Here is a 16,460-nt window from a genome sequence, read left to right as displayed (position 1 = left end):
ATATATATATATATAAGCTAGCTTGATGGAATTTTATGCAGTTATTGCAAATAGCAACCAAAGTAATCTCTGTAAGTTACCAACTTATTGCTTGATTTTCTGGCATTGGGTGTTCAAAAATATTTTATTTTCTTTCGTAATTTATTGTCGGTCCTTAAAACCTCTGAAAGTTTTACACCTTATTGCTAAGTATGAAAAATCGCATGAACTAATTACCACTATCGTTCCAAAATAATCCTCTCAGTATTTCCTGAGAAATTTAAAAAAGTTTCAAAAACTGTTCACATTTCCTTAAATGTGGACAGTTTTTAAAACTTTGTTTTGTAAGTTTTTAAACTTCATGTGATTTACATCAACCATCCTATGTTGATGACGTTTTATGCAGTTATTGCAAATTACCAAAGTAATCGGTGTAAGTTACAAACTTATTGCTTGTTTTTTCGCCATAGGGTGTTAAACAATACTGGTTTTCTTTCGTAATTTATTGTCGGTCCCTGAAACTTCTTGAAAAATCGCATGCTAATTCAATGTAAAAAATAATTATTATTATTATTTATTATTGTGTCTATTAGAGGCACATAAATTTTCTCACAATTTTAAGTTGCCTAATTTTAATTGACAAAATGCAAAATTTGAATGAAGTCTCGAATTCGCAATCTAGAATTTTTTGAAATTTGTTGAAGCAGAAACCATTTAAACCAATTTCGTATTTTGTGGAGATTTTCGTATTGAAATAATATAGTTTGATTGCTCTACTATTCAAAATATTTTCAATTACTATTAAAATAAATAATTATAACGAATCGCACAGTTCAATTTCGCTAGAAATTATTGTTAGGTAAACATATTTTATAATCATGTCCAAGAAGATTTTGATTCACGTATGGCAAAATAAGCAAAAAGAAAAAATCGCATTAAAGAGTCCAAACTTTGGATTACTCTCCTGTCTTCGCTACAGGGACCATATTTTCTAGATTGATTTTCCTCCATATTTTAAGGGTCAAGAATCAAAATTTGTCCATGGGGGAAAAAAAGTCTGTTTTGTCAAAAGAAAAACAATTTTTATGTTCGATTTCGTTACTTAAAATATCGTCTGCAATCGTAAGCATTCAAATTATTAAGATTGACTTTCTAGTACTACGTTAAAATCCGATCAAAAATTATTCAGTTTTATCATTTGATTTTCGCATTGTACATTCAAAAATTATTATTATTAATTAATAACTATTTTTATAATAATTAAATATTGAAAAGGAATTAACTATCTGTGGCTCAATGTAAGAGCTTTCTATATGCAAAAGCAAATCATATAACCTTATTTCGAATAAATTTTAATAAAAAAATGCCGTTAGAAAAACTTACTAATTAATATGTAGGTTGCAATTTATTTTAAAAGAAATGAATGTTTTGTTAATATCTTTAATGAGGATATTTAAAAAAAAAAATGTAACGGAAATTTAGGAATAAAACATGATGAAATAGCTCACAGGTGTCAACTGAGGGTTAAAGTGTAACACTGTATCGAGAAATTATTTATTTACATTGATGTCATGATCAGGTGTGATCCACTAAATCCAAAGCATTCTTTGAATTTCACGCTGCTGGCGGTTAAGCCAAAAGGCAAATAACCTCTTTGCTCGACCGAGTAGCCCCGCCTCCATTCTCTAACACACACCAAACGAGAAAAATTATTCGGACCTCAGTTCTTGCTGTTGATCTGACGATATTTTCCTTTCTTCGTTTTTAGCAAAATATAGGATAGTAGATCAAAAAGAAGGTCACTTATTAAGGCCAAGATGGACCCTTAAAGAGGTTTCTAAAAGTAATCAATCCAGAAAGAAAAAGATATCACGTGACCTCTTACGTCGTTTTCATTCAACTTACCGGCGTGGAGTTGTTTTGTTTGTGGAAAAGAAAATCGTTTTCTTTCGGGAGTGATGTGGGTGCTTTCTGTAACGTTTATCGTGTGCTTCTTTTAATTGGTTATTCAAAAATTGCTAAGGATGGTGTTTTTAGTTCATATTTCCAACTTCGTATAATATTTAGTTTGCTTTCAAAAAGGTAAGTTCAATTTTGTTTATTTATTTATTTTTTTTTAAATGTAAGAATTTTCTTTTAATAAATGGGATTTTTTTTTTCTTCTTCATTTTCCTTACTTTAAAAAAATTGTTTTTAACATAAATTTATATAAGATTGATCTATATATTATTGAAAATGCATTAAATTATTTTAGAATACCTAGCGTTTTTAGTCAAGGTAGAAAATGTGGGAATTTTTGTGCAATTTGCCCAGTCTCTTTACAAATTATAAATACTCTTCACGCAAAGCATGAGCAACAAATCATGGTAAAGCTATAATTTAAAGCAAATGCTGTAAACTATTGCCGAGGTATTTTATGTAATTGGAAGTAAAGAAAGAGAAAAGATTACAAGGCATAAAAATAAAGGAAATCTAAACCCATTAAAAAAGTAACTATAAATTTGGTTTACCTTAACAAGAAGTTTTCTTATAAAACTTCGAAAAAATTTTTGATTCCGTTCTTTACGGTTTTCAACTTATTGCTATTCAATAATAAATGTTATGCGAAGATTTTTTATTCAAACTTTTCAAAATCATAACTTTAAGAGTAGTACGCATCATGAATCACAATTTAAAAGAGCAGATAGTGTCAATATAAGATATCATTCAAATTTATTTATCTAATATTTCAAAATAATAATTCAGACGTCTCATAAATATTGGTGCTCATTTTAAAGGTGGAGAGAATATAATTAAACGTTCCACCAAAGAAAATGGGGGTCGTACTGCAAACCGTAACTGATACAAGGGGTCTTAACGTTAGTAAATCAAATAAAAGAGAATAGTAAGAACCTGAATGTAATAAAAAATATTAAATTTTTTTTAAAAAAATAAAAAATATTGGAATTTTTGAATTGCGCATTTTTTAATGAACCAAACCTAAATCAATGGAGTTTTTCGATTGCTTTTTTCGGTGATTATCGCAACGAATTTCCAAAATCTTAAAAAATCCCAATATTTTTATTTCGACAGAATTATGATACGTGAATTTCGAATTTTGGTAATCACTTTTAAAGCTCTTCATTTGTGTCCAGTTTATAGTTAATCTAAGTGACTTTTCGATAGTATTTTATGAGGTTATTATCGGATTTACACGTGTTTTTTAAAATCGCGATCTCTTTTTAATGCATACATTACAACCACTCGCGAGTTTTGAATTGTGTAAATATTTATCACATTTGACCTGCTTTTTTTTGTTTCAATATTATCGTACTATTTTCTAAGTACTCTCTTTCTCTAGGTACTATTTCTGTATCGTTTCTCTAAGTACGTATATCTAGGTTTAACTCGTAACTCAGTTTTGACTTATACTCGTTTTTCTAAGTATCGTATCGTTTCTAATTTTTTTTTCTAATCACTATCTTTTCTCGGTTTAATTTTTTTCTATTGCTGTTTCACTTCTTATTGCTGCGCATTTAAGCATAATTTTGTAAATCCCGATATTTTAAATGTGTATTAATACGGCACTCGAATTGCGCATTTAAATTTGCCGCAAATAAAGGACACAAATCTGAGAGGCATCGCAAATCTAAAAGTTTTTTTAAAAATCGTTTTTCAATAGTTATTGATGCGATTTTTCACAGGATTTCGAAAATCTTGTTATTTTTAATCTGGTATTATAACGACTTGCGATTTTTGAATCAGGTATTTCAATAACTAGATATTTCCATATATTTTTTTTTAAATCTCAATATTTTTAATACAATATTATTAAATTTCGAACCTGAATTTTTTATACTGTTCACTGTTTTTAAAATTTGTTTCTAATTTTTGTAGCTAAAAAAGAGCTTGAAAAACCGTATTAAGATTTAACATTTATAAAATCTCTTATAATTCACTAAATATAAATGTCCTAAAGCTAAAAATATACCGAACTAAATCCCAACTGAATTTTGAATCTTATTTGTTGCTATAATGCGATAATTTTATTTTATACCATTTAGAATTTTAACATTTAAAGGACTTTAATTTTGCGCAAATGTATTACTAAGTTGATTGATGAAAAGAAAAAAAAAGAATTAAAATAATAAATAGAAAAATTTAGTATTTAAACGAGTTTAATTTCATGCAAATATTTTACTAAGTTGACTGATAAAAAGATTTGCGTCTTTCAGCACTAATATTTGTGTTCAGCACTAATATTTGTGTTAACATGTCTAGGTACTTGGATCTGCCGTCCTTCATTTAAGCACGGTGAATGGGTTGTGCACCCATTCACCGTGCAATCGATTTGCTTACATTTCTAGTTACAGTGTAAAAAATTAGTTAGAAAAAAAGAAATTTTTTTTGCGTGTAAAAGAAAAATTTTACGAATTATTTAAATGAGATTTTATCATTTAAAAAAAATTCAAGTTAGAATCAATAATGGAAATAGAAGATTTTAAACTGTGAAAGAAAAAAATTCTTCAAATTTCTTAATATTTTTTTTTTCTATTTGTTATTATAATTATAATTTGTCACCAATTATATATATATTTATATANTATTATAATCTATATATTATAATCTATAAATAAATATACGTGGTTGCTTCTCCTTTATCGTTGCTTTTTTTTTAATCAAGAGTCAATAGTTTTCAAAAAAGAAAAAAAATATTTTATAAAATAGATAATTATTATAATTTTATGTAAGAATATTTTGTTAATGTTAATCGAAAGGAAATGAAAGATCATCTGGACAGGAAAAACTATTATTTTCACTGTTATTTTACTTGTGAAAGTGAAATAGCTTTCGCAAAAAACTTCTCGTTAAATTCACAATTGAAAATAGCCCTTTCAACATGTCAATTCTTAATGCTGCTATAGATTTGCCGCTTGTATTTCCACAGTCTATAGATCGCTCCGCATGGTATGTTCTTTTCAGAAAATTTAACAGTTGATAATTTTCGAATTAATAATAGAATCTCGATTTTCTTTATGCGCTCATACCCCTTTTAAATTTTCCTATACATTCTTGTAATTTCAAATTTCTAAGTCCTTTTCTTTCTTTCTTTTTTTTTTTTTTTTTTGCAACTAAGCAAAATGTAAGACAAAGTCAACAAAGTGATATACCCCATCTCAATCATAAATCACTTAAAATTGAAGAACTTGTAAACAAACTGCTATTTCAAAAAATAAATAAAAAAATTCTAATGTTGAGTTTACAAAAAATGGCCCCTTTCAGCACGTTAAATTCCAACTCTGTAATTGTATTATTCCTGCAGCAATATTAACATTTTTGGTAGTTTTTGCGTTGCAAAACAAAATGCAACGTAACATTGAACACCCAAAAAATGGTGGCGAATTTTTAATTACAAGTAGAAAGACGTTATTACAAAATATGCTTAGATATTAGTAATCAAAATTAATGCTATTACATTTTCTAACATGAATTTTAAAGTTCATTTAGCAGGTACCCCATATATCTTGAGACATGAAAATTACAATTCGTTACGTTATTTTAATATTAAACTCGTAAGTTTAAAAAAATATATCCAACACACATACAGAAAAAAAATACAACGCACATTCAATAACAATATTAGTCTCACTTTGATTTTTTTTTCAATTGCCAGCGCACAAGATCAAAATTTATTCAGGATACTAAAGTTTTGTCTCCTTTTATTTTATATTATAAATTCGGTTTTCAATAACAGAGGCTAAGTTAAAAGGGTGGTTAATTCGACAGGTTAACTCTATGTATTCTAGTAGATTCATTTATTATTTTATGCTCTTTGCTAATGTGTGCTTAACTTGTAATACAATGCCCATCATTTCACGTTATTTTTAGTTGTTTTCTCACTAAGAAAGTTTGTATAACATATTTTATTAGCAAAAAAAAAAAAAAAAAATAAAAAGCGCACGAACGTGGATATATGCTATGTGATAGACAGAATTGTTTGTAGCAATTTTGAAAATACATGATTATTATTAATTGCATTGCTCCACAAAAACTTTAAGAAAAGTTTTAAAATACACAAAGTTCTTAACTCTTAAGCAAAAATAAATAAATAAATAAATAATAATAATAATACCGTTTTTGTTATTTATGGTCTTTAAAAGGTTTTTGGGAATTCATGTTAAATATACAAAAAAGTTAATTTTAAAATAAATACAGAAAAGTTTCACAACCTTCAAGAACTTGCGAAAATTTGAATGATATGTTGATTCAAGGATAGAGTTTGGTTTTTCTTAGGTTTTCTCTATCAAAAAAGTATACCTTTTAGTTAATGAACTTTCAATATCTTTGTGTAATTTTTTACTCTATGCAAATGCTAGATCTGAATTTCCCATAGCTTAATCGTCCTGGATTAGAATTTTTTAATAACTCTTTTTTTTAATTATACAAAGATCTGTTTTTATTTCTAATTATAAAATAATGAGCTTATTTAAAAGCTTTCTGCTCCCCTTTGCATTGGTGTAGACCAGCGGTTCCCAAATGGTGTTCCGCGAATCCTTAGGGTTCCGAGTTAGTACTTTTTATAGCCAATGATGAGTTTTGAAACTTCTGAATATATTTAGATATACCTATAATTCATAATTTATTTAATCTTTAGGTTGCCTTTATGAAATTATTTCAAAGAAAATAAAAATGAAACGGAAGTGGTATTTTTTTAAAAGAAAGTATAGTATTTCTAATAACAATATAATGAACAAATAATCAAAATAGCCAAAAAATATTTCATGCGTATTTCCTATCACGCTTTTCAAAACAAAATACTCAATTCTTTAATAAAGAAATATGTTTGCCTAATAACCATTTTCAACAACAGTATTCATCTCGAAGTAAATCATAATTCGTTTATTTTATTCAGTTTCATTCATTCATTTTATTCAGTTTATTTCGTTCATTTTATTCTTTTATTTTATTTCATTCAGTTTATTTTATTCATTCATGTATATACACCAAAAACAAATTCCCAACCAGACTAGATATAGAACAAAGACTTTTAGTTTAACTGTCGGATATCAAAAGAAATTTAAAAATATCAATGATAAAATGATGAAAAATATTTACTCGTGTAATTAAATATTTTAGAAATAGTTTGTTTTATAGGTAACAATGTTCACAATTACCTTAATAAAATTTATGAAATCGGGGTTCCGCTGAAAGATGGTTCATTTTTTTAGGGTTCCGTAGCCGAAAAAAAATTAGGAACTGCTGGTGTAGGTTCAGTAAAATTAAAATCATTTTAGTAAAAATGCAAAGCTGAGTTTGTGAAAATGAAATAGAGTTTGTAGGTTAAAATAACAGAACAGTTTGGGGTTAAAATAACTTAGGCGCCTGCTTTTAAAAATCCGTATTTTTGTGTAAAATAAACAATTTTATATTGGCACACTAGCTGACAGTTTTTTTCTGTAAGTTTAACAGATATTTTTTACAGTGTTCTACCGCTAAATATTTAAAATTGGTATAAAATGAAAACAACGTAAAAATTTCAACATGAATGTTATGTGACATGGCATGGGATAAATTGAAAACGATTGGGGAAAAAAAAAAAGATTGTTCTTGCACAGTCTAGTATTACTTTCTGGATAGTTGTTCATCAAATGGGTGTTTATAGTAACAGTTTTCACTGGTGCTGTTGAACTATAATCGCCAAGTTCCGCTTGGATTGCAACGATTGACCGCTCTCTTGCCCTTCCAACTTCTTTGATACTCGGCGGGGCCACTGACTTCGTCGAGGTTGGTAGAACAAACGGAATCAGCGGTGAAATTTTAAGAAATAATGTCTGTATTTGATGCTCAGGATTAACAATACTTCATTTGCCAACTCTTCCCAAACGCTGTTTTCAAATTTCGTTAACTTCTTTTTTTCAGGTTCAGTTCCTTATTGGATTATTCAACAAATGTAAACAAGCAACTATTCAAACAACTTCTATGATATTTGAGTTCACATCACGAAGCAAATATTCTATTGTTTTTCCACAGACGTGTAATTTACAATTTTTTTTCTGCCTAAGTTTCATTTCTTGAAACGTGCGAGAATTTCATTTCTTGAAACGGAATTTTATGAACAATAAAAACTATTTAATGATGAATTAATGAGAGTGGTTGAATGAAAAAAATTTAAGGAAATAAAAATATCTTCTCAGATTTTTTATAAACTGAGAATAACAATAACTCAATACTGGCAAATTACATTAGAATACTCGCAAAGTACATTAGAATACTAGCTTGGTGTGTTCTGTTATAGTACATTTGTTAATACAGTTAGAAATTTTTTAATGTTCTCACATTCGAAGATTAAACGCTCTCTTTTTCCTAAGACAGTACATAAATGTTTAAACGCTTAAATATTGACCTCTGGAGTACGCTGTAAAAATAAATGTAAATTCTACAGAAAAAAAGGGATATTTTTTTCAGAAAAAAAAAACTTTTTAAAGATAAATACAGATCTTTCTGTTTTTGATCGTTACCCAAGCGCTGCAAAAAACTCTTTTTTTTTTCCCTTACAGATTTTTTTTCTCCGTATATTAGACTGTTTTCACAAAAAAAAATTTCTGTGCTTTTTATCCAAATCATAAACGGATTGAAACTGTCAATTCAAATTCTTCTTTTTGCCATACAGTTTGCTTACCGCAAAATAACTATCTTTTTTCAAATCAATTTACGATCACTTTCTACAGTTGTTTTCACTTAACAGAAATTATTTTATGTCTGCACATCATGTAAAAAAAATTGCGATTTAATTTAATCATTGAATCGATACTCTAACTTATCATTATCTATCTTTAGATATAATATTTCGGTGAGTTAAATTGCCAAATAATATATTTGTGCCGATATACTTTTAAACGCTTTCATACTTAAATATGATTTCAATAAGTAAGGCGTTTAATATAAATGCTGAAAAAAAAAACACAAATAATTAAATTCGAAAAAGATAAAACTTCTTTGAAAAAAACGCGCTAAGAAGCAGCAGAAATTTCAGAAAAAAGTATCAATACAAGAAACGAATGAAATAAAAATAAAAATATGACCACCGAAGCCGACGTCTTCAGGGGGTACCGGCCTTGGTAGCCATTAAAAACAAAACCATTTCTATTTGAGGGAGAAGCAAATGCTTAAAAAATCTCCCTCAGTACCCCGAGGTTTTGTATAGAGGTCCAGGAAAAACAAGATACATTCAAAATAATTAAATTAAGAAAAGAAAATCAATCAAAATCATCAGAAAAACTCACTAAGTCACAGGTCAAGCATCAACTTCAAAAGCAAGTAGAGGAAAAGAAAACACTAAAAACTGAAAAACCAACGTCCCCTATTATAATGCGCAGAAGAAGTTTAAAATGAAATGGAAAAGGTCAGGAAAAAGAAATACGTAGACAATACAAGAAAGTTTAAGATTTTTTTTCATACTATAACACTAGAACCACGGTTAGCTAGAGAATAGAGCGCTCGCCTACCGATGAGGTGATCCAGGTTCAAATCCCAGTGGTTGGTACGAATTCTGTATACAGTGCTGATGTAAAATATCTTCAGTGGTAGACAGATCATGGGTCAGAATCCATTTACAGTGGGGCAAACCGTGGGAAGTTTTCCTCTATATGTAACGGGTTAGTTCCATCAAAAAGTCCTCTACAAAGACTAGTTTGTTCCAATGCTTGATACAGGAGTTCACTTGTTTTCTAGGTTGGGTTCAAAATTACAAGACGACGGTACTGAACATTGATAGTCGTAAACTCAGAATTGGATCAGCTGTTCAATGCCGGTTATAAAATAAAATAAGGTAACCATGCTATAGTTATCGTGGCTCTAGGGACAGCGCTCGTGTGTTAATAAGATAGCCTGGGCTCGAATCGCCCGCGTTGACTGAGCTTGCACAGACTATAATGCTGGAATAGTTATTATATAGTTCTTTTTGTTAATATGACTGAGTTTTTTGTGAAAATAAGAGTTTTTTTTTGTTGTTAAAATACCAGAGTTTGTTGGTTAAAATAACAGAACAGTTTTAGGTTAAAATAACAGAAAGTAACTTGTGCGCCTGCTTTTAAAAATACGCATTTTTGTGTAAAATAAACAATTTTATATTGGCACACTAGCTGACAGTATTTTTCTGTAAATTTAACAGATATTTTTTACAGTGTACTACCGCTAAATATTTAAAAGTGGTATAAAAATGACAACAACGTAAAAATTTCAACATGAATGTTATGTCACAGTATAATATTTTCAAGAATTAATAATTTTGATATCGAGAAAGTGTGAAATTATCTTAATTTTCTCAGAAGAACTTTTTTAAACAGCAATTCTGCTAATCTTTTAAAGAAAATTTTGTTTTAGGGATCACTTACTTTTAAGTACCCATCGTAGATTAATTTCTTTAGTGTTTTTTTTTTTATTGTGTGAAATTACGTCCATTACATATACTTTGAGTTTTGGATTACATTGACATATAACATTTCTATTAAATTCTTTGTGAAGAAATTGAGATGTTGCTAATGATGGATTTGAACTGTGGTTTAAAAATAAATAATTTTTTCCTCGTAAATATGCGAAAAAAGCAGAATTTTGAAAACAATAAAAATGAAGTCAAGTTTCAAAAGCTGGAAATAAAACTTGAAGCATTGAAAAATTTATTATTAAGAGCATTGAATAATGACTCGATTTTGCTACAACTATAATTTATGAAAAAAATAAAAAATTCGATGCGTTGATACTCGATTCGTATACGTTGTTATAAGAGCTGAGATGTGAGAGTACGTCCATGTGATCTTGAGTCGCTAGAGTCAGAAATGCTGATTTTATATATGATGCCCAGGGCTGCGAAAGCAGAATCGCATGATCGCATACATGTGAACTTGGGTTGCTAGAGTCAAAAGTCATCATCATCATCATAGTTGGCCAGACAGTCCAATGTGAGCCAGTGCCTTCCTCTGAAGATTTCTGGACGACGACTTCCGATTTTTCTTTGATCTCCAATTATTTTCATTAATTGCGAGAAAATCAGACTCCACTGAGTCAGCCCATCTCAAACGCGGCCTTCCCCGCTTTCTTTTTCCAGTGGGTCTAAAATGCAGTATCTTTTTTATTGTGTTGTCGTCACTCATTCGAATCACTTGGGCGATCCAATTAATTCTATTTATTTTTATGTATTTAATAATATCAGGTTGTTTATAAATCTTGTACAGTTCAAAGTTAAATCTCTTTCTCCAGTTATTGTTTTCATTTACACCACCAAGTATACCCCGCAAAATCTTTCTCTCAAATATTGCGATACAATTTCCCTCGAGTTTTGTCATTGTCCAAGCTTCAGAAGTTTCAGAAGTGCTGGTTTTATATATGATACCCTTGACTGCGAAGGCAAAATCATGTGATCGCATGTATTTTATCTTGGATTGCTAGAGTCCAAAATGCTGGTTTTATACATGATACCCTTGGCTGTGAAGGCAGAAACGCGTGATCGCATATGTGCGATCTTGGGTTGCCAAAGTCAGAAAATCTGTTTTTTTTCTTCACATTATTATTTTTTTTTATTATTTTTTTTTGTTATTTTTTTTTATGATTCCCTGCTGTTCCATATTTTCCTTTTACTAATGAGATTTATCATACTTTTTAAATCTCTTGTTGAAACTGTCTTTGCTGCTTTTTTTAACGGAAGTTTAATTACAAAAATGTTGTTGTTGAAGCTCGTTTCGATGACAATCGAAGTAATATTTGAAAGGGAATATGGGTATGAAATCCAATCATTGTTTCGCAATGATTGTTTAGCAATCGTTTTTGTTGTTTCTTCATGATAAAAAAATGCCACATAGATAAAAATTAAAAATCAGTCTATAAAAATAGTGAAAACTATTTTGGTGTATTGATTAAATGGTTTGGTTTCACAGATTTAGTTCTTAATTTTATAACTACGAACAAGATTATAATTCACAAAATTAAAGAATAGCGTACCTTTTATTAAAATTTTAATTTTAAAGATCTGAAAAGAAAAGTGAAAATATTAAAGTCATTTTGCTGGTACACAAAATGAATTATAATTTTTAAGGAGGAAATGCATAGAGAAGTCTACAGATGAGATAATTTTTAAAGAGAAATATACAAAGAAATTGAATAGGAAAATGTTTGTTTACCGTTTCTTAGGAGAATATCATAGATTTCTTTTTATTTACTTTCCTTTCTTTTTTTTTAAATACATATCGCTTTTTCCATCTGTGCTATCTCTCTGACTATTTTATTCTCTCAACATATTTAACCAACTTCTCTACTTTATTATCCTCTACTACAAAAATACTTTTTTTTTTACTGTACTTCAAAAAACACCCCCTTGAATGGTAAAATTTAATCTTAAATTAAGAGTAAAGATCGAATCAAAACTTAACCAATCCTGAATTAGAAAGGGGAGCTTAAACAATTTACTCACTCATTGAGCCCAGCTGGTCCAAAGTTTTCTAAAACTCCTTAATTGGAGCTTTTCCCTCAGTTGGATAAAAAGAAAGGAAGTATCCTTTCTTTCTTTTTTCTAATTTAATTCCGAAAAACAAATAATTTAACTTTTTCCTTAATTTTTTTCTATCGCTCTGTTTTTATATTTTGTGTACACAAGATTTTTGACTGTTAGAAGAGAGGAATCCTTTTAGAACCACGCTTAACTAATCTTCTAAAGATGTTTCGATCATTTTATATTCGAATTCTATAATTTCGATTTGTATAAAGATCTCTTAGAAAAGACGAGATTGTTACTTTTCCATTTCATTTATATGATAAAATAGAAAACAAGGTTTTTAGGTTTCAATATTAAAAGTAAATTTAAAAAGAAAATTTTCATATTTAGTTTAAGAAGACTGGAGTATCCCTGGTGCAGAGCACTGGGCGATTTTTCCGCTCACCCCAAAAGACGGCCCTACAAACGTGGGTTAAACTCTTTTAAATCCGTTCAAGACTGTGATTACATATGCTTAATCACATGGATTTTGTTTTTACGGTATACTGCAGTGTTTCCCAAAGTGTGGTACGCGTACCCCCAGGGATACGGGAACAATTTAGCAGGGGTACGCTTTCTTATGCGAAATATCTTGCAACAAACGAAAATTTCAAAAAGTTTTATTTAAAAGCATGAAAATTTGCTATTACTTATTTTTCTATTAGCTATTTTTTGCAGAGTTAACAGTTAATAATTAGTGGTGTCAACTGCCAGTTGTGATTTTTAACTTTTGTGCTATTGTTTTATAGTAAAAAATACATTCATTTCTTTATTAGTGGTACACAGCTTTTACGAAAAATTTAGAAAGGGTACGCAAGAGTCATTAAGTTTGGGAAACACTGGTCTACTGTATCATATATGAAAATAGAATTTTTACTCCAGCGGCCCGTTATCACACGGACGTGATCTCAAATTGGTATCCTTGCACTACATATTGTATTAGTACGTATAGGTACGCTTTAGTAATGTATACTCTTGAAGTATACGTACTAAAGGAGTATTTAGCACTAGGGAAGAGAATCTTCCTACGTTTACCGGTTTCGAACGGATTAAGAAATAAAAATTTCTTCTCTCCTTTTCTTTTTATCAACGGTGAAGAGATCTTCATCGATGATAGAAAAAAAGGAGAGGACATCATTCGAGGACATCACAAATTCCTTTTATTCTTTTCTCAAAAGATGAGCCATCCAATATCAAGAGAAGCTCATGTTTTTTTTTCTTCTTCTTCTTGGTCGGCACGCAACGATAAGTAGAGCGATTAAAACAAGAAACCAATAAATAATTTAACTCTTTTGTTCCCTCGTATAAGACGACCCACGCAACTGTTGATGGTTTTATTGTTCCCTTGGCACACGACTGATATTGAACTGGAAGAACGCATTTAGTTAATTTCCGATAACATGCGATTCTTTTTTAGTAACGGAATGAAATGTGAAGCAGACCGTGATGAATTATGTGGGTTTGTAAAGTCGCTGTAGTCTTTCCACGTGAGAAGCTCGTCTATCATCATTTTAAACAAAACACAATATCAACAATAAATGATTTTTGTTTGCATGGAATTATCTGCGTAAAAAAAAAGCGTGTAAATCGAGGATACTTTAACTCTCGTATTTTGCTACTAACATTACAGCATAAAGCATTGGAATTTAATGTTTTATAAAGTTGTAACATTTATTAATTGTATTGTATTCTAAGCCTTATTATTAAAATTTTATTTCTTTTGAGGTTTTATTTTCTTTATTAAAATAATTATTAGTTTTATATTACTTATTAAAATAATTTTAAATTAATAATGATCTTTATAATTTTTTTAATAATACCGTATACAAAATTGGGTGCAGTTGCATTAATAGGAATCAACCGCCGATTCACCTCGAAGGGTGTTCGGTGTAAACGGAAACCCGAAGTACGAGAACGGTGCTACCCCGCAATAGTTGCACTAAAGTATATTACATAATTACAGAGTGATGTTTTCTATCTGTTCAGAGCTACAGATACACTTAAAATATGAAAGGTCGAAGAATGTAGCAAAATTAAGCACTTTTTATAGGGTGCAAAATAAAAATCACATTTAAAATGATTTATTTATCATTTATAATTTATTACTGAATACTGCTCTGGTTCAGGTCAAAGTTACGACCTGTGAATGGAAATCTGGTGTGTGAATGTATCCTTCCTGTAAAATTGGATGTGACGTATGCATGTTATTTCCGGATCATCCTCAGGGATGTTTCCCAGATCGTCTCCAATAGCTCATTGCGCAGCTGTAGGGTGACGTAAATAAAAGTACCGTTAACTTTATGGTTAATTCATACTAAGTCATCTATGCAAGCTATAAGCTAGTCTTAGATTTCGCACATTTTCCACAAATCATCGCTTAATTTTCTAGTACACTTTGGAGGAAACGAAAACTTACCCTTTAATGGACAACAAATAAGTTTGAAATTAGAAATGAATTCATTTTATTCTAATAAAATGTTTTTCATTAGGATAAAATAACACATTTATACGTAACGTTATGAAATGTATGGGACTGGATGATTTCAATTATTTTAGTTCTAAGTCTAAAAATTTGCATCTGTTGATTGTTAAAAAAAATCAAATTTGGAAAGTTTAATATTTACTTGAAAATTAGAGACCTCTTACAAAACTATTGATACAGTTTGAAATGCGTCACATGAAAACAAATTTTTGTTTTCGGATGTTTAAATTTGACGAATTATAGAATACGAACTTGATGAAATAAATCGCCTTTTCGATCTCTATCAGAATAGTTTTTTTTTCTTTTTTCGAAGGGTTCGAATTTCATGTGTTGAAGAACATGTTTAAGTATCGTTATTCTACATGAAAATTGACAATGCTTCAAAATGTTTTTGTAAAATTCCTATTCGAGTTTAAACTGTTCGGAATCCATTTTAATAAAATATCCTGGAAAAATTTGATTGCAATAAATTTAACTTTAAGAAACAAATTTAATCTGCACAACAATGTAAGCAATTGCAAGATCAACCAAATCTCTGGTCCGAATTTCGACTTTTTTAAACGCGTTTATTTATTATTTTGTACAATATTCCATTGAGAATTTGATGGTTGATAATTTATATTCAAAATCAATTACATATTTCAAATGTAAAGTGTGTACATTTTTAAAACAAAAGTGTTCCATTTAAAAAAATAAAAACATTTAGTAGAAGCAAAATCACCAAGGTTGATTTATATACTAAAAGCAGCCTATTTATTATTTGCAGACAAAAGAGAAATGCTACTTTCGAAGGCGACGCTTTTTATGGCATTTAGCTTTTGTTTCATACAAGTGTTATGTTTTTAGAACAGGGAGAAAAGCTACAAAACAGAAGGTAATATGCCTGGGTGGGTGATTCATGCGATGATATAACAAAACACATCTTTCACAAATTCCATGGACACCTAACTATGAAGGACAATGACGGAAAATATCTTCACATATTGTGAGGTTTTGTATTATATTTCTGCGTTTGCTTTTGAAGAATGTTTTGAGGCGCGTAGGATGGAACACCTACCGTGTTTGATGGTGACGGAGTTCACTCAATAATCAGAAACTTCGTAAACTCTGTAGGTTGAGTTGAGAGGTATTTTCAGCATTCTTAATTAAGAGGATGAATGAATAACATTTATTTCGTATTACCTGACAGAGCGGAAGTTATTCGGGCGTGTTATTCCAAATGTCTACCAAGATGGATACAATATATCTTGCCGTAACTGATTCGTGGGTAAGTTTATTCGCATCATTGATTTACAAACCCAACATAATGACTATTAAATCCGTGTTTTATGGCTGATGTACAACTCGTGGAATGTATTTAATGTTTAGATTCATGCTTGTTGAAAGGGCATGAGTTGTTGGGTATGTAAAAAACGTTAAAAATGACATTTCCGTATAATTTATTCTTTGGCTGTTATAATGCATTTCCTGTTTCTATTAAGTAAAGCTTTAAATGTT

General features: G+C 29.5%; 1 protein-coding gene across 2 annotated transcripts in view; it reads left to right on the top strand.

Annotated features, from left to right (window-relative positions):
* The first annotated feature begins 1,535 nt into the window (after nt 1–1,535).
* Nucleotides 1,536–16,460, top strand: part of LOC107452290 (calpain C) — a 76,143-nt gene continuing 61,218 nt past the window's right edge. The window contains exon 1 of one of the 2 annotated variants that reach the window (XM_016068654.3): nt 1,536–2,061. Coding sequence is in view for 1 of the 2 variants with exons in the window: in XM_016068653.3 (XP_015924139.1) it covers nt 16,183–16,230 (48 nt within the window). In the remaining variant the exon portion in view is untranslated. Of the gene's footprint in view, nt 2,062–15,983; nt 16,231–16,460 lie in introns of those variants that run through there. The other variant, XM_016068653.3, reaches the window with a different exon arrangement.

The sequence above is a fragment of the Parasteatoda tepidariorum genome, chromosome 7, assembly GCF_043381705.1.
Source record: "Parasteatoda tepidariorum isolate YZ-2023 chromosome 7, CAS_Ptep_4.0, whole genome shotgun sequence".
Lineage (NCBI taxonomy): Eukaryota > Metazoa > Arthropoda > Arachnida > Araneae > Theridiidae > Parasteatoda > Parasteatoda tepidariorum.
Note: the sequence above shows the minus strand (reverse complement) of the source record. Positions and strands in the feature narration are given on the sequence as shown.